Source organism: Polyodon spathula, chromosome 6, assembly GCF_017654505.1.
Source record: "Polyodon spathula isolate WHYD16114869_AA chromosome 6, ASM1765450v1, whole genome shotgun sequence".
NCBI lineage: Eukaryota > Metazoa > Chordata > Actinopteri > Acipenseriformes > Polyodontidae > Polyodon > Polyodon spathula.
Genome location: NC_054539.1, coordinates 56,701,636 through 56,728,028, shown reverse-complemented (window position 1 = coordinate 56,728,028; position 26,393 = coordinate 56,701,636). Strand labels below are relative to the sequence as shown.

The window sequence follows — 26,393 nt, the reverse complement described above, 5'->3', positions numbered from 1 at the left end:
TGAAACATAGGGTCAGGTTTTGAAGGTTCTTTGCCCCAGAATCACTTTTTTAATTTGACTTGATATCATAAACTACCAAGTATGCAATGCAGTCACTCTAGCTAAAATGTTTATTTATTTATTTTTTTGTGCCATAAATCCATTAGAATGTGTCAATACTAAGTAATATTGATCGGTCGTTTATTTTTATTTTTTTTTATATGCAGTCCAAGATACAGTATCATAATGTACTACTAAATAATGGTTGGTAAATATATAGTTATTTTGATGCCATTTATATGCCATACGGTACTGTTTTAGACATAGTGGTCTATGTTGTTTGTTTGTTTTTACGGGAATTTAAACTTTAAAATATTTCTAAAATTCTGTGATCAGTAGCGCTAGATGGCTTTGTAGTTTAATCGTCTTAAAAGGAGTTTCTTTCAATAGCTTGTGCCTCCACATTTCTTATGAAAAAGGTAGGTATTGTGGGGCTTTCATTAAAACACGTCTCCAAATATAGCAACCGACAGTAATGAGAAAAGTTACATGTACATGAATTTGTTAAAAACCTTGGTTTGCAGTTTACCGGTATAAAAGAATGTATGTATGTGCCCGTTACATGTTACAAAGATCTTTAGTAAAGAAAATAATTCAATACATGCAAACACATTATTATTATTATTATTATTATTATTATTATTATTATTATTATTATTATTATTATTAGTAGTAGTTTGCAATCATCATAGTTTAAAGTCAAATCTGTCAAAAAAACAGTTAAAGACAAATAAAGTTTATAATAATTTTAACGATAATAATAATACTAATAATAATAATAATAATAATAATAACTGTAAAACAAACCTAAGAAATGTAAATATGAGTAAATACTGAAAATAGCTATAAATAAAAACGGATTGTCTAATGTCCATAATCTACAGCGTGTTGCTTTGGTTCCAGATGTTTGTTTTTTTAAGCAGAGGGTGGGTTCTAGTTGTTGCTAGTGTGTACAGAATCAATAACACTCAATGACATCACTAGTTTCCATTGGAATAGACAAAGGAGCAAGAGGAGAACGGCTGCGGAAGGATGCTGCTCTTCCCGGCGCAAAGACCCGAAGCAAGGAAAATGCTGCCTTTTCGTATTTTACATCTGAAACTACTCATCTCGATGCATTAACATTAATGCAATCATTTTAATGAAGCGTAAAAAAACGAGAGCTGTGGTACCAGTTGGCGAATCAGACAAAGAATGTACTGGGGTGTTGGTTTTGCTTTACCCCGGTGTTGTGTGGTTGATCTGAGCTGGAATCAAAGCTTTCCTTTTGGGCTGTGTAGCTCTGGTGACCACTATTTCTTTTATGGTTACATCGTCACTTTCCCTCTGCAGGACTACAGCGGGATCATGTCGGGGCTGGGGTCGGATTCTTGGTGGAAGAAAACTCTGTATTTGACCGGGGGTGCTCTGCTCGCCGCCGCTGCCTATCTTTTACATGAGCTGCTTGCCATCAGGTAGGCAAGAAGACGGCTTACACAACTATATTCACTGTACAGAAGAGGGAGCGGTTGTAGTAACAGCTACCGAAATTAACACCACACACAGTATATTTAGCATGAACGGAAATAAAACACTGTTAACAATATTACAAGACATTACATACATTGGCATACCTATCAGTTCCATAAATCAGAATGTAAAGAAATGAATAGTCTTCATAGTAGGTGCTGTATTGGCCTAATCAAACGGGGGTGTTAAATGGCTTTCGTTGGTGGGGGGGAGTCCATAGTATTATGACTGGAAAGCGTGTGTATGACAAAAATACTTTGAAACAATAGAAAATATGCAGTGTCTGCATTTTGTATTGCAAATCTGAGGCAAAAGTATAGCCCAGTATGTTTACATTTTCAGGGTTAAAGGCCTGCATTACAACACTGTCCTTACACAAGCTCCAGACACAATACCAAAAACATAACACCATTGTTAGCAGTGATGCTGTTGACAAGTTAATAATAATAATAGTAATAATAATAACATAAACTGACATGATACACAGACATGCATCATCACTATCATTCACAGCAGGTCCCCTAGTGTTGAAGATCTTTTGGTCCTTTACTTGTCTTTTATACTTTAATTCCGGATATATAGGTTATTCTTGAGTAAAAAGACAAAACAATGCTATGAAGTCCATCTATTTGAGATACAGAAGTCTGTCCAGATTCAAAACTCAATAGAGTTATGTACGGATGTATGGTTCTTGGTATAACTAGTTATATAATTTTTACTATTTTCTTTCTTTTTTTTTTTTTAATCAGCAGTATTGAAATGTGTACTTCTCATAGCGGAGATGATTCCTTATTCACACTGAGTTAGCAAAGCCAGTTCACTTCTGCGAGCTGGATACCAGTGCTAGTTGGTTAAAGGGAGTTTTTCTATAATGCTCTGTTTCCATAACCAGTTTTCAACATGCAGTATATTTAATTACATGGTCTTTGCATTTTAATTCATAATTTTATTCAAACCAAAGTCATAAAAAAAAAAAAAAAAAGCTGACTATACTTTATGGAATATATATTTCACAAACACATTTACCTCTCCAAAAATATGAGCAAAACACAGCGCACAAACACAAATGTTAGAAGTCAGAATAATTTCACTCTGTAAGAGCTGTAGGCTCTGTTCTAATCTAAGTATCACAGCTATTGTATTGAATGGGCCTGCATTGGGTTATTGAGACTAACAAAGCTTACATAAGGATTCCACCTTGGAATTGATAGTGACCTTCAGTTCCTGTTGTAAATAAAGTATTGTGTGAACTGTATGTTTAGGACAGATGCACTCCATTTTTTAATAGAAAGACTTGCATTTGAACCTAAATTTGATGTTAAGTCATGTTTAAGAGATTGTATAATCTGGATATGAAAGTCATGAGAGGTCAAATAGTAAATTAATACAGAGCATTGTTCCCTGTCTTTAAATTCCTCATAATTTCCAAATGGGGTCGGTTCAGGAGGCAGAAAGTGGGCTACTTACTGTAATTAATTAAAGGCCCTGTTAATATCTACTCTGAGCATTCACATTTTATCTGTGATTGTTGCTATCTTTGCAGTGGTGTCTCCCTCTGAGGGCTGATGAAGCTCGCCAGGCCCGGGCCTCACTTCCATGAGGGTATCCGGTTGCACAGATGGGATCTCTAATGCCCCAGCTTAGTAAATGTGTCCTGTAAAATATACGTAGTTCACTGCCCCATCGCTGTGCATTGTACTTTTTTTTTTTTTATAGACCCCCCCCCCCCCCCCACACACACACACACACAAAATCTGAAACTGAAAAAGTCCAACAGGAATAAAGACCTTGAAAAAGAGGAATATCTAGTGCTAAATGAACCTCAATAGTTCTCTCTCACTAGTTTCAAGTGTTTTTCTTCACAAAAAGAAAGTTTTATAAAATAACATTTAAAAACCTAATTACCTTGTTTTTACTAGTTTTGGAACATTAACATTTATTATTATTATTTTACTTTTTATAATAAAATCTAAGGGCTCACATCATGTAACCATTCAACTCTGAACACCTTTTTCCATTCGAACAATATGCAGGGAGGCATGCATAGCATATTGCAGATATTCCTGTATCACTGGGGCAGTTATTACACAACTTTAGTAGTCCACAGCCAGTTGTGAATTTAACAATACAATACAATACAATACAATGCACATTTATTTTTATATAGCACCCAGAGCACCTTGGCATCCCAGAGTGCTGTACAAAATTAACAACAAAACAAAATAGCTCAAATATATTATACACTCCAGTTACAACCAATTATATAAAAGCACATTAAAAAAAAAGTATGTTTTCAATTTAAATCTATTTAGTGAATACAGGAAATTATAAAAATGAAATATTTTAGCACCACTTTGAAAGTTCACAAAAAGGGAAAGGTAAAGAAAAAGAGTCAGATTGATTGCTGAAGCCATCCACTCTTTAAGAGCTGTGATATTAACATTCAACAAACATTGCTTTACAGAAAAGAGCAGAAGGTAGATTCAAAAGATGCAATTATTCTTCATCAATTCTCAAGGCCAAAGAATGGAGCTCCTAGTTTATCACCATTTTGCTTGAAGATGGAAACATACCTTCGAATGGTGGATTTACCCTATCAGGTACTGGCTTCATTCATTTCCAGGGTATTTTATTACTTTGGTCCATTATTTTTAGTCCAGTTTTAATGTTTCAATCCAACCAAGCATACTGCAGGCACTCTGTGGGTGTTTCAGACAATCAAGATTCTATTGAATATACTCTTACTGTATATTATAAAACTCACACATCATCTCAGCCAATCGTGCTTGCTCATTGGACATACATTTCAAGCAGCCTAAGCGATGTAGGCCAAAATATATAACCTTAAAAAGCATTAAAAAAATCTTCATACGCAAAAAACATTTGTTCTGTTTATAATAGCATTAATCTCTTGTGCAGCAGTCATTACCCGTAGATAGTTGACCTTGTCATTTGCCTTTTCATCTTGGAACACTGATACTAGACATTAATGCATAATGGTAGAAACTTACCCAGAACATGACCACTTTACTGAGAAAATACAGTATATAGCAAATTAGGGACCACATGGACAAATATTGAAAAAAATGCTTTCACTAAGAACAGGTTTTAAATTCATGTTCACTGCAAGATACTTGTGTTCTCTGCAGGGATTTAAATCACTGATCTTCTTGCTCCCCCCCCCCCCCCCCCCCCCCAACAGTGAGTTTGTTAACAGATGTGTAATGAAAAGTCTCTTGATAAACTCACTTTTACTAATGCTAATCCCCAGTGGCTGTTATACATGACAGAAATCCCACCTGACTCAGACTTCTTCAGAGACAGCCTCAAAGGTATATCATGTCAAATATTGTGTAGAAACACTAGTAAATGATGATTAAGAACACATGTTATGGGATAGCAAAATAAACAGAAAATGAGATGTTATGCAAATGCAGAGGGTATTAAGGATTTCTACTATATATTACAGGACATGCAGTCTCTCCAATTCTCTAGCTTGTTAGCTGCATGTTGTAAACATACAGCCGGTAGTATGCAGGATTCACTGTAACCTATTACAATTGTGTTTCCTGCAGAATTATTTTGATGGCAAACTTTCTCCTCAAGGGAAGATGCCATGGATTGAATACAACAACGAGAAAGTGTCAGGCACTGAATTCATTATTGACTTTTTAGAGGATAAACTCGGAGTAAACTTAAACAAGAACCTGAACCCGCATGAGAAAGCGGTGTCCAGAACAGTGACTAGAATGGTTGAAGAGCACTTTTATTGGTGAGTCCGGTACTGTTTCGTTAACCTTTTTGAATAAAGCACTTTACATTTACTTCCTGTGCATTTGTTTTGTAAATTAACAATCCAAATGCAAGTCCAGTATATTGGTAATGTTCTTGTGAACAGATGCATGTGAAAACTCTGGTAATTCAGGGTATCTAACATATTCTAAATAAAACAAGTTGGAATGTTTCCACTCTAACCACCAGTACAGCAAGTTAGCTGTTTTGCACTTAAAGGGACAGGAGAATTTTCAGGTCAGAATTTCTTTTGGACTCACATTGTGCTGCCTTGGGAAAATAATCTTAGAGAAAGTAGATTCCAATTAAATTTTCTTCTCTTTTTATTGTCTTTATTATGATGTTTCAAGCGGTTCTTGTTTAAATTGCTCAATATTGTGTTTATTATTTTTTGATAAGTCTATGTTGAGGTGCTTTGACTATGAGTTCAGTTCTGTTTTTCTACCACAGGCATATTAGTAACCATTAGCACCGTCTCTTGCACACAGCAGAACTAAAGGAAACTTGCTTGCAAAAAGGCAGATCACTAGATGGCGCTGGCTGTTACATCTGTAAAGACACTTTGACTGATCTAGCCTAGGTTACATATGTCTGTAGCAGGCTGCTAGAACTGAAGAGCAGCTTCTGAACTCAAGTAAAGGCATATTGAAACAGACTCATCATTAAGAAAATAACAGCATAGAATTTAAATAATTGCTATTAGAACCACTGTGATAAACATCAGAAAAAGTAAAAGGAACAACAACAACAACAATAATAATAATAATAATAATAATAATAATAATAATAATAATAATAATAATAATAATAATAATAATAATAATAATAATCAAAATCTAAGACAGTTAAGCTATTTACTTTTAAAGTGAACAGCTAATCCAATTATGATGAAACTTGTTAAGGACATTTTTAACAAAAATCATTTGTGGATATGCAAACGAATCTGGCTGTCGGTGCACATATATGCATTTTTGTCACACTAGCATTTTACAAGTACATACTGCGGATGTAAGTAAATGTAGGTTCAGTTCTAAGTTATGTAATATGTACTGCTATTAAAGAGCATCTTAGTTCGGTTATGAAATGTATGCATGCGTCTTCGTGTTCAGATTGACTTTCTTTGTCCTTTTCTGTTTTAGTCATCACATGGTGACTTTTTAAAACTCAGAAGTTTAAAGCATCCCTCTGGCCTCTATAGGTAGGCTTGGCAGAATTTGATTAGAATTTTTTGTGGAAGTAGGGAGGTGGGGGGGGATTCACAGGAATTGCCTCAAAGAACAACAGGCACACCAGATCATGTGGAAAACCCACAGCTTCTTCCATTTTTTCATCTCATTCTTCCCAAACAGGCTTCCTTTGACGTAATGCTTGGGTTAACTTTGCTTGCCTTTCTTTCAGTTTCAAATGAGACTAACTGTTCAAATATCCAGCAATACGTTTTACCTGTCAAGTGATTTCTGTTTGACAAACTTTGCAGCACAAAAATGTCCTTGTCTCCCTTTCCAGACTTTTTCACAGTTTTAAATTTCAAAGGTCAGGGTGCTTATTGCAATATTCCTCTAGTGACTTTCTTTTCCGGTACTTTTAACAGAGCTGTAAATACATGATTTATGCAGAATTCATTACAACACGTTTTATACAAGCTGGGAATAAGTTCTCAAGCAGTATTTCTCTTACTTTGCCAGCTGTAAATTTGAATTATTATCGATGGAAATATTTTTTCATCTGTTTGTCTGTGTGCAGTGAAATCGACGTTTATAGTCACTGAAACATGTCTTCTCTCTAAGCACAGCTGGTCTACCAGAGTGTAACCATTAACATGTCCTCCTGCAACATTGCTCCTAGTAAGTGTAACAAATACAACGTTGGTTCTTTGTGGTATTTCTGACTGATGTATTTCTTAAGTCTGATTCGCACAGGACTAAATATCACCACATAAACAGATCGATTCAGAATTTTTACAGACATCGGTGAAATGTAGTCCTGTGCGAATTGTCCATTTCTTTTTATCGCAGATAATTTTCTCAGAGGTTCTCTAATTTTTTTTACAGGACATCAGGACTTTCTGAAAAATTTTTAAACATACTGAGTCTTTTTACACCCATGCAAATGCTAGAATTGATATAAGTATTTCCAGGGTATTTGCCTCAAAGCAATACCAGCCTTTCCAATATACCATAATAGAATAATAAAATACAAAACATAATTGTTGGTTATGTTTAGCTATTGTTGGATGGTGTTATATGCGTCATACACATGGGAGGGGTCATATGCAAAAATTACTATCATATAATAATAGATGTATCCCCTTAACTCAACACCACACTACCAACATGACAATAAACAGACACAATGAAGCGTTCTTACCTTTGTGTAAGTTAGTGATCAGCAGATGTGTCAGCCGCATGAAGAGCACAGTTGGTTGTTTTTCACTAACTCTATTGTGCAGAATAAATGTTTTATTTTTTTTATGTGTAAATATCGGAACTTTCTTCCTCTGCATCGGGACAGGAGGCATTTGCTAGGAAATTGGGACTGTCTTGACCATATAGGGACTGTTGGCATGTATGATATATATATATATATATATATATATATATATATATATATATATATAAACACTACTACTGTAAATGCCAGTAGTAACAGTGAAAACCACTGACAAATATTACTTGAATGGATTTAAAGAGTAATAATTAACAGAGCACCTGTAAGTAAAATCAAGTTATACAGTCTACAACATATTTGTATTAACCTGTTTTCTTTCACCATATGTAAATTTGTATTTGTTTCATCTCCAGTCACATACTCTTTTTTTTTTTTTTTTAGCATTGTGGTTGCCCAATGCTTTTCGGCAACTCTCAATTTCAAACCTGATGTGTAGCATTTTCATTTTTTGTCTGACTGTCCTACTTTATAAGACACCTGCATTTTAATATTGCATTACATTTACAACGAACGGAAGCCTTGATAAGTTTATTTGGCATTCTAACCAATAGCTGTTTGCTACGGATCCCAAGGGCGGGTTCAGTCTGAATGTTGACAAATCGGTGGTTCAAGAGGGTGGTAAGGAATAAGGAAATTCAAAGAGATGGACAGCTGTGTGTTATCAGTAGCTATTTTTATTTTCTCCACTTATACGCGTCTGGGTCGAGAGGAGGTCAGTCAAGAGTCTAAAAGCTTGTGTTTAACACTCAAAATGATTAATGGTATGGAGATAACTAATTCAAACTTTTAATTAGAAAAGTGGTTTTGTGTTGCTACCTAGCAACATGACCTGAATGCCGTAGATCCTGAGAAAGTTGTCGAATTGTTGACAGTTACGTTTGTGTGAGCCATAACAGTGGCTGTAGTAATCTCATTGTGTCACTGGTACAGTAGTTTAATATTAGACACACCAGCGTATACATCGCACCTGTGTATTAGTCGCTCCCCCTTTATTAGGGCTCCCCAAAAATGCCTAGAAAGTTGACTTCTACAGAATTCTTTACAGTACTGTACTTGTGATATGTCTTCCCATACCAAGTTGATCTTTGAGTTCTGGCTCCACAAATGTAGGTGAGCTGTGATTGAGAGCATTGGTACCTAATGTATTATTCTGCATAATTGTCTTAGTAGGTAAAGGTCAAAGTTTTCAGCCATTTACTGTTGCTGTATTTATAGGTAGTTCAAGTCTTTACTCTGTATTGCTGGTATTATTCTTGCCTGCCAGATACATTCAGTCCAGCAGTTACATTCCTTTAGGCAGGTTTACTAATTCATTAAAATGATCTTATGGGAGGTATAAATTGACATACAAATGTCCAGATAGACATCAAAGAGTGCCAGTGTCAAATGAATGCATTCAGACCGTCAGAGCACTCCATACTGTAAAATTGAAAACCGATTAGATGTGTGTTGTGTGTAAGGTAATTACTCAATTACCAGAGTAATGAAAAGCTAAGATAATTACATTAAATACTGCAGAATTCATCTGAGATGCAAGCTGGTATCTTAATGAATATCTTAATTACACTTTCATTTCCAAAACTCTCTATTCCTAGCTGAGACTAAGGTTACTAGCACCATGTATCACCAGCCAATCTACAAGTTATCTGCTGCATATATATGGTGTGTAAAATGCATTTTAGATATTCCCTAAGCATTACAATACTATACAATGCTTTAATCCAGATTTGGAGCATTAAGCTGACAATTTGGAATAGCTTGCATGGGTCTAGTTACTGTTCATCAAAATTCTGCCAGTGGATCTGTTACCGTACTCTCATCTTTTCATAGCAAATAGTTAAGAGGAAAATTTTATATGGTTTCCCTCCTTTTACAAGATGAAGGTAGGCCCACCAGCTGCTTAAGCTGCAGGTTCTCAGTTAACATTCAGTGTGTTCCTCTAAGAGAAGCTATGACATTTTTTTTGCATCAAATTATATAGCTGTAGCTAACATTTAGCGGCAGGGTAGGTCTTGTCTTTCACTATGTGACATATCACACTTAACAATTGTATTCTTATCTTCACTTTGTTTACCGTGATCTCTTTCAAATCCACTCTGGTGACTTTTTGAAATTTAAAAAAGCACACTGTGAAAAGACAGCCGAGTCTTCAGGCAAGCAGAAATCTCACAAACAAGAATTCAGTGGGTTTTAGCATCAAAGCTCACTTTTATTGCACAAGAACAAAAACGAAATCTTCAAACAATAAGGTACACTTTACTTTTGCCTTAGCCTAGGCCAGGCAATAAGCCTTTACCTCTTTAAATAAAGATCACTTCTCTACCAAAGACAGCCTTTTATCCACCTGATTTCCAGGATGTGATTCGTTTAATCAGTCAACCAATCAACTAAGGGAGTAAAATGGGGCTCAAGCAATCCACAGGTGAAATGTACCCAAGAGAATACAATACAATATTTACAGTCCTGGAGTTGGGGGCTTGCTTCTAAACAGACACACTCAGTGGATGTGAGAAATGTGTTCTGTGTGTTATTTCTTACTCATGTGTTTAATTGGGACAGAATACTTTCCATTAACATTTAAATAAGCTCATCATAAAAGCTTTTCCACACTGTGAACATGTGGGTGGCACTGCGTAGGTGTAGGGGTGATGCAAGTGCTCCAGACAATGACAAACACAAAGTTCACAGTTCAAGTATTTTCTTTTTATTTTCTTTAGTGGTCGGCTTGACCATTGAAATAATAATGCTGGCTCTACCCAACTATGGGTATTCCCAGCATGTAAACCAAGGGGTTGCAGTATCAAAATAATAATAAAAAAACACAGACACAACAAAGACACAGACACGTCTGTGTACAGTGTGTGCTCTAGATGCAGGTGCTGTGATTAAACAGTGGTGTTTGTCTGAACACAGGTGCAGTGCAGTCCAGGTTTAGCACTGGCTTGAAGCGGCAGTTCCCGGTTTCATATTAGCCATCTGGCAAAGACGTATATACACATTTACAAAAAAAAAAAAAAAAAAAAAAAAAAAAAAAACTTCACTCACGATTTACAATTTATCTACTTCCTTTCTCGGTCCTAGTGGTAACCACATCGAAAAGGAAGATATTGCTGGTGCCACTTCCCCTAAATACCCTCCGTCATGCACTCTTTTGGTGGTGCAGCCAATCACGTCTCCTCCAATCCGTGACTGACACATCGCCTACCACATTAAGGCAATGATTTCTGGTATCGTGGCCCCACCCCCTTCCTGGATGGCCAGCTTCCAACTGACTCTGGGATGAACTGCCAAAGCATCCATTACGGGGCGCTCTGCTCGGGTTACACAGTGCTCTCACAGATCGGGAGGGAGATTGTTGACCATGATTCATTCGCTTTTGGTCACACACACACACATAAGAAATACACCTCCATGGTTGCTGTATGACAATACTTGATACAGCTACTACTACTACTAATGTACAACTAAAACATGCAGCAATATATTACCGTTACTATCTTTATCAATTACTTCTAATTGACTGTTGCTTTTACTACTGTACTTGTTTTAATAAAAAGCCAAAAAACAAGTTATTCATTATACATTTTTATTAAAACAGATTCCAGCAGATATGTGCTTATTTCAGCACAGACATGCATACAGTACAATCAGGCCACTGTTGTTTCTTGTAGTGTTATTAACTCTGTTGAACTGATGTTAGGTACTGGGTGATAATGTTGTAAGGAATCATCAAATTCAGCTCAGGTAAAGAAATGGTCTGTCGTCAGGAGGGGATTCAGGTAGGTTATTTCACATATCTTACCTAACTATGTGTGTGTGAAGCTGATCTCCAAGTGTGCTCTCACAATATTGGTTTAGTCTTCATTGATTGCTGCAATGTGTGGGAGAAAAGTTAGCAAAGCATTTAAGAAAATGCTCTGAAAATATATATATTCAATGCCACTGCCCTTTAAATCAGTAAATAGGACATCCTCTGGCATATTACACAGAAACACACTCACATACAGTGTTACATGTTTGATTTTCATAACCTTGGTACACACATCTCAACAAGGGATTTTAAGAGTCACAGTTAAACAAGCATGCTAAGAAAAGGCAATAAAACAGAAACATTGGTGGGCAAGACCCCATCATTTCATCCAGACTTTAACACCACTGTGCTTGATTTGTATTCAGAATCTCTAGTCTGGTATCTACCTCTCTTATTTGTGTCAATTCCAGGACTATTGCTTATTGCCAGTGGGTTGACAATCTCCATGAGACCAAGAAGATGCTTTCCCTCTCAGGCCCGCTCAGTGACCTTCTCAAGTGGATCCTCAGTCACCTCACCAGGGGCATCGTGAAGCGAGAGATGTATGGACATGGGATAGGGCGATTCTCCAAGGAGGAAATCTATGCACTGATGGAAAAAGACATGCGGACATTAGCAACTTTATTAGGTGTGGTAGTGTATCGTGCATATATCCAGCAAAGTTGCATTTATGTAGCATAATAACACATTTCAGGCCCATGAACAATAACACATTTCAGGGTCCTGAAGTTTAAAGGTACAAATCTACCTTATCTATTAGTTTTGAGAGAGAGAGAGAGAGAGAGAGAGAGAGAGAGAGAGAGAGAGAGAGAGAGAGAGAGAGAGAGAGACCTCTTCAGTGGTTGAAGGTTTAAGATGGACACACGCAAAGCATTGGTTTGTTTAGAACATGCCCTCATACAGTGTGTGTGTGTTTTTTCTCAATTTCTTTAATTGATAACAGCAAACTAGAAAAGTACCACTACAGTAGAAAATGATAATGTTCCAGCTGAGACACTGACTTGTTTCGCTGCTTTGCTGATAATGATCAATTGGAAACAGTCTCAGCAGTGATAATATTAGGAATGATCGGATTAGGTTCCTGTCCCAGTAATTTGCTCTTTACACCCTTTGCTGGTACACTGATAGACTGCACTGGCTAAATTCCAAAAAGCATACCAAGGATCATGAATTTAAATATTAATTTAAAATAAAAAATGTTTGCAGATTATTTTTCCCCATTAGCCTTAACAAGCCCAGACTTTCTGGCTGCATTATTTAAAGGTTTGATTTTACATTTGGACTGTGTCTTTTCGTTCAGGTGATAAGAAATATATAATGGGACCACAGCTTTCCACAGTAGATGCCACTGTGTTCGGGCATTTGGCTCAGGCTATGTGGACACTACCTGGGACAAGACCTGAGCAACTGATTAAGGGTAACATACTCTATTTCACCAAACATTACTGTCTGTTTGCATTGTTCAGTCTAAAAAATAACAAGGTAATGTTTGACCTCAAAATAGTTGGTTTCTCTATAGTATACTATTTTAAACTAAGCCATCTTTAATAGTGAGAATACATTCAGTATACATTATAGTGAGCCCGTAGAAAAACATTTAGAGTTGAATATTTACTTTACAAAAGCACATATGCTTTTTTTGTTCTTGCTGTTCAAATTTTTCAGAAATTGTGAGAAACTCTGACCAGCCGTTTGTAGTAAACAGGAAAAAACTCATTATCAACAGTACATTATTTTTCCACAAGATGGTGCTGTTAGTCTTTGTAATCCCAAAACTTGAACTATGCATGACCAAGGACATAAGCATAAATAGTACAAGTCTTTATAGCTCAAATACATATGTATTTGATGATAAATTACAAAAAAGTTTATATAAAATCTTTTTTTCTTTTTTTTTCTTCTTTTTTTTTTTTTTTTTTTTTGGTGATTTTAAAGTACAAACACTTGAAAAATATATTTTAATCTTAACGGGACTTTCCTGGTTAAATAATGGTTAAACCAACTGATTTTGACAGCATGCATCAATTTCTGCTCTCTGCCTTACTAGGACAACTGAGGATCATTATCTCTTATCTCTACAGAATTAAAAATAAAGTCATACCACTTCACCAAAAGATCTTCCCAATTTAATGACGTTTTCTTTTACTCATACCTGTTTCCTTATCTGGAAAACTGGAACCCTCCACACACACTTTCCCAGCTGTATTACCCCGCTACTCATACACAGATAATATATGGTAAAACAAAATAGCTAGTTTTTATGTCCCACAAATGACAGGACTGAGGAGATACTATGAAAAGGTGTTTGCCTTTTACAATTGAATTGTGCTGTAGTGCTCTTTGCATGAGATGCCATCTGTACACAGGTTAAGATGTACTGGTGTTTTGACAAATCAGTGAATGTCATTTCTTATACATTTTATGCATCCTGCAGTTCTGCAATTTCTCTGTGACAGTAAATGGTTTAAAAACATTTTTTTCTTTATTTATTTGAACACAAGTTTAATAATGTCTTTTCCAGAATTTAACAAATTTTACATTTTCATTTGTAAAGAATGTTGATATGTACTTGTCGCAAAGTGGGGAATGGGTGCTCTAAAAAAGAGTTTATATGTGTGAAAATGTTGAAGAACATCATATGCTGTGCATGTGGATAACCTTTCATGGGGCACTGTTGCAGGGGAGCTTATTAATCTGGCCATGTACTGTGAGAGGATAAGGAGGAAGTTCTGGCCTGAGTGGTGCAATGACTACAGCGACTTGCTTTATGATTATGAAGAAACCAGCGAGGACAGCTTGACACCAACACAGCTGCACAGCTATGGCTTGTACTCAAGGACTGAGACTTTCGACGAAGAAGTAACCGATAACAGCTTCTCCTGCTCCCAGACCCCAGATACAGATTATACTGGCCACTCGCTCTTCGACTCCGACTTGGACGTGGAAGAGTCCGATCAAGAGCAGTACAAAACGGAATCATTTAAATAAAGAAGACAGCATGGTAAGTAGGTAATCACTCACCTTCCATGAAAATGAGGGGCGGGCAATATACAACCAAACATCCATGTTTATGTTTATTTTATGAGCCAGTTGGTTTTAAAATAATAGTAAAAACCAAGACAGACGGAGCTCTGTATGGTGCATTCTGAATAATAAGTAGTTGCTAATGCAGAGCGAGATTTTCCTTTTTTTTAATTACAAGTTAATTTAGTTTGCTTTATAATAACTCAAAATACAATCAGGTTTTTAGATGCACTAAAGAAACAGACCAATGGCTTCAATTTGGATATCAATGTTATAGCAGGTTTTTTTTTTTTTTTTTTTTATATATATTTATCATCCAAACCATATTTTAGCCTTACTGTTTTGTCACATCTATGTTAATGGGTTATTGAACCCTTCTGATATTTCACTGCTTGACATGATAACACACATTCTCATTTAACCACACATGGCATCCATCAGTGGCATTCTGATTTATTGTCTATGCAGCTTTGGAATGTAGTAATCTGTCACTTTGAGCACTACTTTGGTTCTTGATCAGAGAACCCAGGGGAGGCTAACAGGGAGCTATATAGATGGTTCAAACCCTAAAGTGCATAGTTTGTGTACTGGCTTACAGTGTGATGCCTTAGACAACTATTAATCAAGAATAATCACACAGACCCATTTGTTTCAATGATTCAGAGCATTATCAGCACTCCTTCGGTTTATTAAATGCTTAACAATTGATTGAGTGGCTTCACACCACTATGGATCCCAGCTAGTAGGCAATCTGGGCAGTCCAGTACCTTGTACAAACTTAATTGTTTGAAGTATTAACAGCGTTAATACTTCAAACAATTATGGTTATAACATATTTTGCCCTTGGGTAGACATGCGAAATACTAATAAACACCCACCGCTAAAAATTCTAAAGCATCTAATATGTCACTCTCTAAAGCTAAAATATCATTCCTATCCCTGTAACAATGTTTCATTATAGGTGAGATATAAATTCAAGATTATGCTTACCTCCCAATATATGGAAGTTTTGTGTAGAATATAAGTACAGACAAGAGCTGTCTTCGAAGGCAGAGGCTTCTGAATACAACCAAACAGCAAACATCTTTTTTCAGAGATTCTCAGAGAATGGACCAAACAGCTTGTTTGGACAAGCTGAATGATACTTAACTGTAGTCTTGCCTCAACTTTTGTAGAAGTTTTTCTCATCTTTGTGCATCAGAAGACTTAATCAGTGTAAATATTTTGTCTGTTTTGGTAGCTCTTGTCTTTAAGTGAATAATAGATTTAGAGAGCGAGAGAGAGAGAGAGAGAGAGAGAGAGAGAGAGAGAGAGAGAGAGAGAGAGAGAGAGAGAGAGAGAGAGAGATGTTTTTAATATATAACACCAATTCTGTTTAATTTTTCTGCCCTTGCTCTAAAATATATTCCATTCTTAACAGTAAAAACCCACTTCTACAGTATGTTTTATGAAACTTTTTTATTTTCATTTACAAGTGTGTGCTCAACAAACTTGGCTCCTTTCTGCCTATAAATCCCCTGATTCAACAGACCTTGACAGCCAATAAATAAGAGTTCGAATAGGCCCACTTTCTAACTGGAGTTACTTTAATTAACAAGAAACTTCGACTGTAAGCGCTTTCCCAAATCTATTACATTAGATCATACTTTAGTAGATCCAAGAGACTGTTCGGACCAGTATCTCTACAGATAAGAAGAGGTCAAGATCCTAATTTCAAGCAACTACCAAGCTCTCATTAATTGTATAGATAACTAAAATGACCCCGGATCTAAGACAGCATTTGACCAGTAAATCCCGCTTTGGATGCCAAAATTCCCTTATCTCCGAAGGTCTAGTACTGCCTCGCTCATGCTAGTGAAAGCCGAGGGGCCTTTCTCAGTAAGTCTACTGATAACCATCAAAAGATTCTTTTTAATTAGGTCACAGTGCTCTTTAATTAGGTCACAGTTTATGCTAAATTGTCTCATTTTTAGACTTAACAGTTTTTTTCTGTTATAATGCTTCTGTTTTCTATTACAGTAAAACATTTACACTTATATTCTGTTTAAATTAGATTGGAATACATGTGTTTAGTTTAAAGACTGCTTCCAAATCAAGTTGACCTCTTTTTCTTATAAGAAACTTATAAGAACACATTATCAAACCAATTAAATTAGATGCTGGTTTTCTGCCTTTACAGTCTTCTAGTAACAAGATTTCGCTTTTTATTTAAAAAAGTAAGTAAAACCTTAAACAAGTACACATGCTTATTTTAGTTTAATTATTCTGATTCAATTTACTTAAAACATATTATTTCTCTCCAGAGGGTTTTACTCTTTTTCTATTAAATTGGAATGCTTATAAAAACTTCTGTGTTTAGTTTAAAAAGATGTTTCCTAACTGAAGTTTTTCTGATAAGGAATTTCAACTGCAAACACATTTCCAAGTTAATTAAATAAAACCCTCTATTTTCTCTCCTCCCAAGGTCACACAGGCTTCCGCGTCGGCAGCTCTCAGATAAGGAAAGCTAGTACATTTCACATTTCTTTTAATAAGTTTTCTAAGTTCGAATCCTGTTATCCTGCTCATAATTTGCTGCAGTAGTATTTCTGCTGGCTTTATATCCTTTGAAACACAACTATTACAATAGTTTAACATTGTTGCAATTTCACAAATGTTCAAATTGTATCCAAACATCAGCCTGCTTCCAGCAGGAGTGACAGACTGCTTTAGTGAGTCTGTCAAAGCCACCACAGGATCCTTTATCCATTCTGCACATCACAGGTGTGGGTGACAGTCTTTAAAAGCCTGATACCTGCAAAAATCTTAAACCTTGTTAGCCGGGCTCCCATCTTTACATTTGTAACTCCCTCGTCAATGGGAAAACTTCAAAGAAATTAAGCTGGTTCTATCAAAGAGCCGTGCATCTCTAGTGCACATACCTTTCACTCAAAAATGTGCTCACACCTTGTACAAGGGAGGAAGTGTTTTAGGGCCACACGTGACAAATAGTCTACTGATAAGAGCTTGTAACTTCATGCTTCATGGCAAATGGAACACTGGGTTAAGACACATGGTTCAAATGTCTTTTAAACAGGTAACAATATACAACTAAAAGGAACCAGTTATGGAAGTAAAATCCTTGCCATGTTAGACTTCACATGTATTTTAATGATCTACTGTAAACAGCGCCTTAAGGGACAGCTTTTTTTGAAAACTGTTAATGCTACATTACTAGTAACTAACAACAACTGCATATTTTTGAGGCCTGAACGGAAATATCTTTTGTAACATTAACAGTTTAATATACTGTAATATTCCGCCCAAAACTGTAAATTGCACTTTGGTGTACAGTTTGGTATATAAATTAGGCTCTAAAACCGCTCTGTCCTGGGTTATTTCCATTGAATTGTGGTTGTATTTAGTGCTGTATATATAAAGGAGTCACTAAATGAAACCTGGGAGGAGTTACAGGGGTGACTGTTTATACTGTTAAATACATCCCATTGGGACAAACAAGAATTATAACAATTCCATGTGTGAATGGTAAGACTGATAACTGCATACACACAGTATTTGTTACTGATTGGTTTAAAGGCAAGCAAACACATGCTTTACTCCTACTTCCTTACTTCTTATAAGCTTTATTAACACACTATTTAACCAATATTACGTCTTATTGTATTCATGTCATCTTTTGGTTATCACTTGAATTCACATTTTAAAGATACACTACAAGCTAATGCATCTTGATACCTTTGTTGTAGATGCAGCTAGGCCCTTGAAGTGTGTCTGACCAAAAACACACGAGATGATTAGATACCAGGCAGCAGCAGTAGCACATATCTCCGTATCCCAAATCAAAGTATAAAATACAAGCAAAGATGCAAAATATAACAAAAGGGGGGCCGGTGGTGATATTGCGTGTTCTAATAAGAGGTGTGAACATGGATTTGAAAACCTTGGTTACCTTTCCTTTAATGCCATTGTAAAAAGCATGTCTGATACAGATAGGATGATGGCTATACAGACCATGGAGCTTTAATAAGAGTAGGTCAGGTAATTCATTGATCCTTTCTTCATTTAGCAGTTGTTAGGAGAGCCAGCCTAGAATGTGCGCTGAGATTGAAAGGGGAACAGTATCTAGTCTATTGATTACATGTCACGAAGATGAAAGCAACTGCTGTACTTAATTTTTCCTCTACTAAATTCTCACCTGGAAAATATTCCACTGTGGTTTCACGTCACAACAATATGTATGTTTGTCTGTGTGTGTTAGTTGACTGGCGTGCAATCATTTTATTTATGGACATCATGATGATTAGAGTTCAACAAAGCTTAGGGGTGTGGCTTTTGTCTTCTAAAATGTTTTTTGAAATATGCATCAACAGGGTGTTGGATCCTGCTGAAGTCGAGCATTAAACTCTTGCTGAAGCTGCTAATAACTTGAACAGCAATCTATGGACAGCTGTATTAGAATATGTTTTAGTAATCATTTTACAGACTAATGGAATTTAAACGTCTGACTTCAAAAGAGACAATAACGAAACACTGTCTAAATGTTTACTGAGACTCTGAGAAATAATTACCACCCCTGAGAACAAGTGATCCAGCAACAGGTATTTTTGGACATTTTTTTTTAAGAAACTAAACTCATGAATGTTGTGTGTATTGAGTCATATTATTGTGCCACCCAGTACTCAAAAGCATGAACTGAATGATAGATGCAGATACGTGGTTTCATGTTATTTATTTAGATTTGTATCCCAGAATATAACATAAACTTTTAAATGGCATGCTGTTCCTACATAGAAAAATGAGGCTTCCCCACCAATAACTGATAATGGTTTTTAAATGTCTGCCATTTGGCAAACAAAGACTTTTCTTGGGTCTTGTAGTTAACTGTCAGCTTAAAATACTTTGAAATGAAAATTTCTATTTAAATTAGTCTCTTATTTATAATACATACTTTTTGGTAGTTTATTTTGATTTTCATTAATAAGAGAGACTTTTGATAATCTAACCCAGTAGGGACTGGACCTGTTAATGCTTTGTTCTGAGTGCTGATCATAGTCTGTATTTATGTTTCTGATACTATCCCAATTTATATTTTATTAAATATGGAAATACACAGACAGCTATATGGGTACTTTGTCATTTAAATATTACTTTCAAAAGACGACCTTCACTGCACCATACATATTTGCAGTTATATTTAAATTAGTTGAGGTTTATCATAAATACATGTGTTATAGAATCGCATGTCTTTGTAGTTACTGTGTAATTGCATTGATATTAATGAAACTTAAAGTAAAGCATTACAAATGTTTTCCTATAAAAAATATCACCACAGTTATATATTCTTTCATCGTCAACTGTATCATATAATGTGTAATTATTTTTTGCTCTATTTATTTAGCTATGCAGTGAAATGACCAAAACAAGTCCTGGCAAAATGGGTTTAAATGATATTGAGTCACTTTTTCAACTCTTTACCTCCAGTCTTTAAAAAAATATTTTTTGTAAGAATAAAAATCATGTTAATGTTATACAAAGAAAACAAACACATTAAAGAGTACTTAAGAAAACTTGGGTTACATTACTTATACCCCGTTTCCACTAGCCACACTTGAGTGAATCTCTGCCTGGCTGTGCCGCGACGCTTCAGCTAAAGATGGCTGCCATGGATGTGCACTGGAATTTCGTTAGGTACAGCTGACCGTGGAAGTGACTGTGGTACACCAAATGTCAAACGGCATTCTGGGACACTCGCAATTCTGGGATTTAGAGGCTACAGTAGCGTTTGTTTTGTAAACATGGAGATTGAAAGAAGCCTTGTTGCCATTTTCCTTTTTGTTTTACATACTATAATTAATACCCTTATAAATTGTAATCTGCCTATCGATTCCAAAAAGCGGAAAGCAACTGACAGTGTTTTTAGTTTCTTTATTTTGTCACTGCACTGTATTGTAGTCTGATGCAGTCCTTTGTCCAGCAGGATTTTCTCGATCTTTTCAAACACTTTTTCCTGTGTGGCACTTTCCGACCATACATATATAAGTGCTCTAATTTCATCCTCTTCCCAAGGTAAATGCATACGTTCATTTTTTGTTAAAAAAAAAAAAGAATCATCTCGCGCAATGGATTGCGTCTGCCATTGTTGTAGTTAAAATTTCAAAATGCAGTGACGTTGCAGCTGGGTACGTAGGGGAACGTAAGGGTACTCCCGCCCAAACTAGTTTGGGACTCAGCGGGTGCGACATACAAAACTGTTCCTCCTGAAACCAGTTTGGGTCCACGTGGAGGTTTACCTGAGCCTGAGTGGAAATGGCTCGGACTCAGATGAACTTGCAGAGGTGCACTCAAGCGTGGCAAGTGGAATACAAATGGCAAAATCGTAGATGAAGGAAAAAAAATAGCAAATATATTAAATGATTACTTTTCACAAGTTTTTACAAAGGAGGATACGGACAACATGCCCCACATGTCATCCAGTTCCTGTCCAGTTTTAAATAACTTTAGCATAACAGAGGCAGAAGTGTTAAAGGGACTAGGAGCTCTTAAAATAAACAAATCCCCTGGGCTGGATGAGATCCTCCCAATAGTACTCAAAGAAATGAAAGAAGTTATTTACAAACTGCTAACCAAGATCATGCAACAGTCTCTTGACACAGGGATGGTACTGACAGACTGGAAAATTGCAAACGTAATACTGATCCACAAAAAGGGAAACAAAACTGAACCAAGTAACTACAGACCAGTAAGCCTGATTTCTATTATATGCAAACTTATGGAAACTATAAAATTACCTATATGGTAACAGGGTCCTTCGAGACAGTCAACATGGTTTTAGGAAAGGGAGATTGTGTCTAACTAACTTGCTTGACTTTTGTGAGGATGCAACATCGATAATGGATAATTGCAAAGCATATGACATGGTGTATTTAGATTTCCAGAAAGCTTTTGACAAAGTCCCGCACAAAAGATTAATTCTCAAACTGAACGCAGTAGGGATTCAAGGAAACACATGTATATGGATTAGGGAGTGGTTAACATGTAGAAAACAGAAAGTACTGATTAGAGGAGAAACCTCAGAATGGAGTGTGGTATCCAGTGGAGTACCACAGGGATCAGTATTAGGTCCTCTGCTATTCCTAATATACATTAATGATTTAGATTCTGGTATAGTAAGCAAACTTGTTAAATTTGCAGACGACACAAAAATAGGAGGAGTGGCAAACACTGTTGCAGCAGCAAAGGTCATTCAAAGTGATCTAGACAAGATTCAGAACTGGGCAGACACATGGCAAATGACATTTAATAGAGAAAAGTGTAAGGTACTGCACGCAGGAAATAAAAATGTGCATTATAAATATCATATGGGAGATACTGAAATTGGAGAAGGAATCTATAAAAAGACCTAGGAGTTTTTGTTGACTCAGAAATGTCTTCATCTAGACAATATGACGAAGCTATAAAAAACCAACAAGATGCTCGGATACATTGTGAAAAGTGTTGAATTTAAATCAAGGGAAGTAATGTTAAAACTGTACAATGCATTAGTAAGACCTCATCTTGAATATCGTGTTCATTTCTGGTCACCTCGCTATAAAAAAGATATTGCTGCTCTAGAAAGAGTGCAAAGAAGAGCGACCAGAATTATTCTGGGTTTAAAAGGCATGTCATATGCAGACAGGCGAAAAGAATTGAATCTGTTCAGTCTTGAACAAAGAAGACTACGCGGCGACCTAATTCAAGCATTCAAAATACTAAAAGGTATTGACAATGTCGAGCCAAGGGACTTTTTCGACCTGAAAAAAGAAGCAAGGACCAGGGGTCACAAATGGAGATTAGACAGAGGGGCATTCAGAACAGAAAATAGGAGGCACTTTTTTACACAGAGAATCGTGAGGGTCTGGAATCAACTCCCCAGTAATGTTGTTGAAGCTGACACCCTGGGATCCTTCAAGAAGCTGCTTGATGAGATTTTGGGATCAATAAGCTACTAACAACCAAACGAGCAAGATGGGCCGAATGGCCTCTCATTTGTAAACTTTCTTATGTTCTTATGAAACAGGGTAATAGTTGATTGGTTCTAGTTTTGTAAAATGAACCACGTTTTTACCTTTATCAAAAAATAGGAGTTAATTAAAGACTGGAGTAAATGCTTTGAAAATATAGACCATTGCTTTGTTTAAAGGATTATGTTTTGCTGAAAAAGCATCTTAAAATGTTGTATAAATTAGTGTATAAAGACATCACAAAGTGGCCCACGTGTGATCACTGTATAGCACAGCTTGTATTATTTGAAATTATTATTTTTTAATTCAAGCGCTAAATCACAAAAAAGAGCCGCTGAAATACCAACATTCTTACAAAAACATATATATAATATATATATTATATATATATATATATCTATATATTATATAAAATACTTATTGATATCCCTAACCGGTTGAAAGTGTATTTAAATAGTAATATGTATGTATTTATGACATAGCTGTGTTATGTTGGAATACCATGTATTGAATGGTTTACTAATATGAAAACCATAAATAAAGATGTTTTCTGGATCATATTGTTTTATTAATGTTGAAATGTCTGATTATCTGTATCTTAATCTGTTCTGCTATGCTACTGTGTATGTACAGTATCGGGTCTGCCAGTTTATAAAGCCATAATTAAACTTATAAGCACTATGTTATTAATGTTACATAATTGTCCTCAACTGTACATATAAAACACTACGAGAAAAAGGAATGTTTTATAATGGGGTATCAGTGGCTGTGTGTAAATTATTACTAAATTATTATTATATGAAATATAGTTATGACAATTGTACTTGCTGTGCATTGTACATATTTATTTAGCCATACAAAAAAAAAACATTTTAAATAGGAACTGCTTAACATACTAATATTGATACTGTAGTAAAACTAAAAAAAAAAAAAAAATTAGTAATTTAAGATGTTTTAAAAATACTTTGTCTATATATTTGTCAAGTATTCTACTAAGTTTCATTTATTTTACTACATATTCTACCATTGAGTGGTAGGTTAAATTATCAGGTAAGTTAAATTCTTGGACATGAATGGTTTTCTTCAATTTTTTTTTTCTGTTGTCCGAAGTAGCACTGCCTGTTTCTGATCAGGGGCATTGAATCACAGTATGAGAAGATGCCAAGTAAATCAAACAAACTCAGAAGAAATTCACAACGCCATTTACTCCCAAGTGTAATTAGTTATTTTTTTTCTGAAAAGGGAAAAACATAATTAAGTTTTGTTATTTGTTCTAAATGTTAACCAGTGTGGTTCGGGGGGGTATGAGCCAGGGCTTCGCTCCTTCCTAATTTCACCTGCCTATCATCATTGACTCCCTATTTAAACCCAGTCACAATGTTTCTCTTGCATAAAACGGGTATATATATGCATATATATATATATATATATATATATATATATATATATATATATATATATATATATATATATATATATAATATAGAGAGATAGAAGAGAGAGAGAGAGAGAGAGAGAGAGAGAGAGAGAGAGAGAAAGTTGATTATTGTGAATGAACCTTGCCTGTCTCACTTCCCTGATTTCATTTTAGACTCCCTAACACCCTAATTCCTCACTATCAAGTCTCCTTTCTTAGAGTTCAATGCTATTGAATCCATTAAGCAGCAGGCAGTAGCACCTGGCTCGCAAAAGCGGATATTTCAGATGCGTTTAAGACATGCCCATTTATCCCTCCCTCCGCCACCTATTCGATATCTGCTTTGAAGATGACTCCTTGTATCCGCCCCTTCGGACTCCCCCCCCCCCCCCCAAGCAATCACCAGTCTATAGTTAGCATGCTCGTATTGGGGTCTCCTTCTCCTCCAGGACCATCAGAGGTTGTCCCCTAATAGGTTTTCTTTTTTCCTCTTCACCGAGCGGATGGACGACATATAGCTTTTTCCACTAGCAATCTATTTTTAGTTATTTTGTTTGTCATGGTTTGTCTTTTCTTGCTTTTGTGTTATATATTGGCACTAGGTCTTTGTTTGTCTTCACAGGTGTGGGTTCAGCGGGAAGCTTTTGGGGTAATAGTGAGTTCCAGTAACTCCACAGGTTCTTCATGTGTTCAGAAGGGATCACTGGCCACACTATTCTTTCACAACTCATGAGCTATATCTTGCCTCAACAAAGAAGGCTGTCTTACTTCGTCCTTTATCCTCCTGGGATGTGGCCCTTATACTCTTAATGCTTGAGTCCCATAACTAACAATTATTTTTGTTTTTCAGATTCTCTTTTCTTCCTTACGTCAAGGCTTCGTATGAACCATTCGGTCCTCTGAGGGTCGAACCCAGTCGCTAACTGGGACACCTATAGTGACTCTCCAAGAAGCCAGAGGACCGTGTTTTCAGAAACCTGGAGGCCATTAAGGCTAGTTTCAACTCCATAGGGAAGGCTTTCTTGTTTGGAGTCCGGCCTATCTCTTTCCCGGCTGGATGTTTATTCTCATTTTCAAAGTGCTGATTCACCCAAATATTGTTTTTTATAAACACTTAAAAACAGTCCTTTAAGCTTTGTGACCATTGACACATTTATTATTTAAAAATATTGCAAGTTATCACTAACTTGTCATCAATGTCTGACAAAGTTATAGCTTATACACACTTCTGCAGTTCTTACAGAATTCTGCCTTTTTTACAAGAAAAAAACACCTAATCCCAATCTTACTAGAGCTACACTGGACGCCTGCTTCCTAGAAAACTGTGTGGGATTTTAATGTAACTTACTTGATTTTACATGGTTTCAAGTATCTGGGATAAACCATATACTCCTGGTCATGATTTACAGTCAAGTCGCCTTTGTACACAACCCATCTTGCCTAGAATTTGCTTTGTTTGTGCTGAATCTTTACGTTGCAGCTCTATTTATTTTTTTAAGACATCATCTAGCTAAGTAGTGTCTGGGTTTATCACATTTTATTTATTTAAAAAAACACACTTCAGGACAGATTTGGTGTTAAAGGCACTAAATAAATGGAATTTGTTGTTGTTGTGTTCTCTTCACGGGTGTTCAGAAGCCTCCTAGCAAGTGCTATCTGCAGCCATTCCAAACAAGGTGTCATGGTGCTGCTCCGTTGTGCTGTGATGCGCACCTGCATCTGACAAAATGACATGGCACCTCTATTTCATTTTAACAGTGTTCCACAACTATGGATTAGTCTTCTAAAACTATTTTGATACTTGCTGTTCACACATACTGTGGAAGGGTGGTGGGTAATTCACTGACATGGGAGACAGAACAGATGTACTTGAAACACCGCACAGGTGTCCAGTTTTATTGAAGGGCAATGTTTCCTTTCGACCTGCAGAGGGCGCTGTTGTCTGTGGTCTGCTTACCAACTATGGTAAACAGAACCATGGTAATACCAAAAGGTGGTACATAGTTCAAAGTGCAGGCGCACTTACAGGTGCTCCAAAGAATAATCAAAAACAAGGCGAAAGGAAAAAGGAAAATAAAATAGTAATAAAACTATTGGCAGCATTATCCCGGTCGTCGCTACCCGCAAGACCAAGATCACCAACCTACACTAGCGGCTCCCTCAACCTGCTATAAACTATATTTCAGGGATCTGCCCAAGGGTTCCCAGCTGTCACTATCTTTCTTTTGTTTTCCCGATTTCTTTCTCCGGTTTCTTTTCTCCCGGCTGGTTCTTGGTCCTGGACCAGCGCTTCCGCATACTCAGCGTGTCTAAAAGGGCAGACCTGAGGAAACAGTAGAGCATTATAGGGCTA

General features: G+C 36.2%; 1 protein-coding gene across 2 annotated transcripts; it reads left to right on the top strand.

Moving 5' to 3' along the window:
* Positions 1–1,056: 1,056 nt before the first annotated feature.
* Positions 1,057–25,599, top strand: faxcb (failed axon connections homolog, metaxin like GST domain containing b). Of its 2 annotated transcripts, none has more exons than XM_041253229.1 (7): positions 1,057–1,493; positions 4,013–4,148; positions 5,124–5,320; positions 12,010–12,227; positions 12,900–13,016; positions 14,280–14,600; positions 24,891–25,599. In XM_041253229.1, the coding sequence occupies exons 1-6, from the start codon at positions 1,234–1,236 to the stop codon at positions 14,585–14,587; spliced, it is 1,236 nt and encodes a 411-aa protein (XP_041109163.1). In that variant the 5' UTR covers positions 1,057–1,233; the 3' UTR covers positions 14,588–14,600; positions 24,891–25,599. The 2 variants fall into 2 exon arrangements, with proteins under 2 accessions (XP_041109163.1, XP_041109162.1); XM_041253228.1 differs by lacking the exon at positions 24,891–25,599 and adding an exon at positions 18,994–21,054.
* The last annotated feature ends 794 nt before the right edge of the window (positions 25,600–26,393 follow it).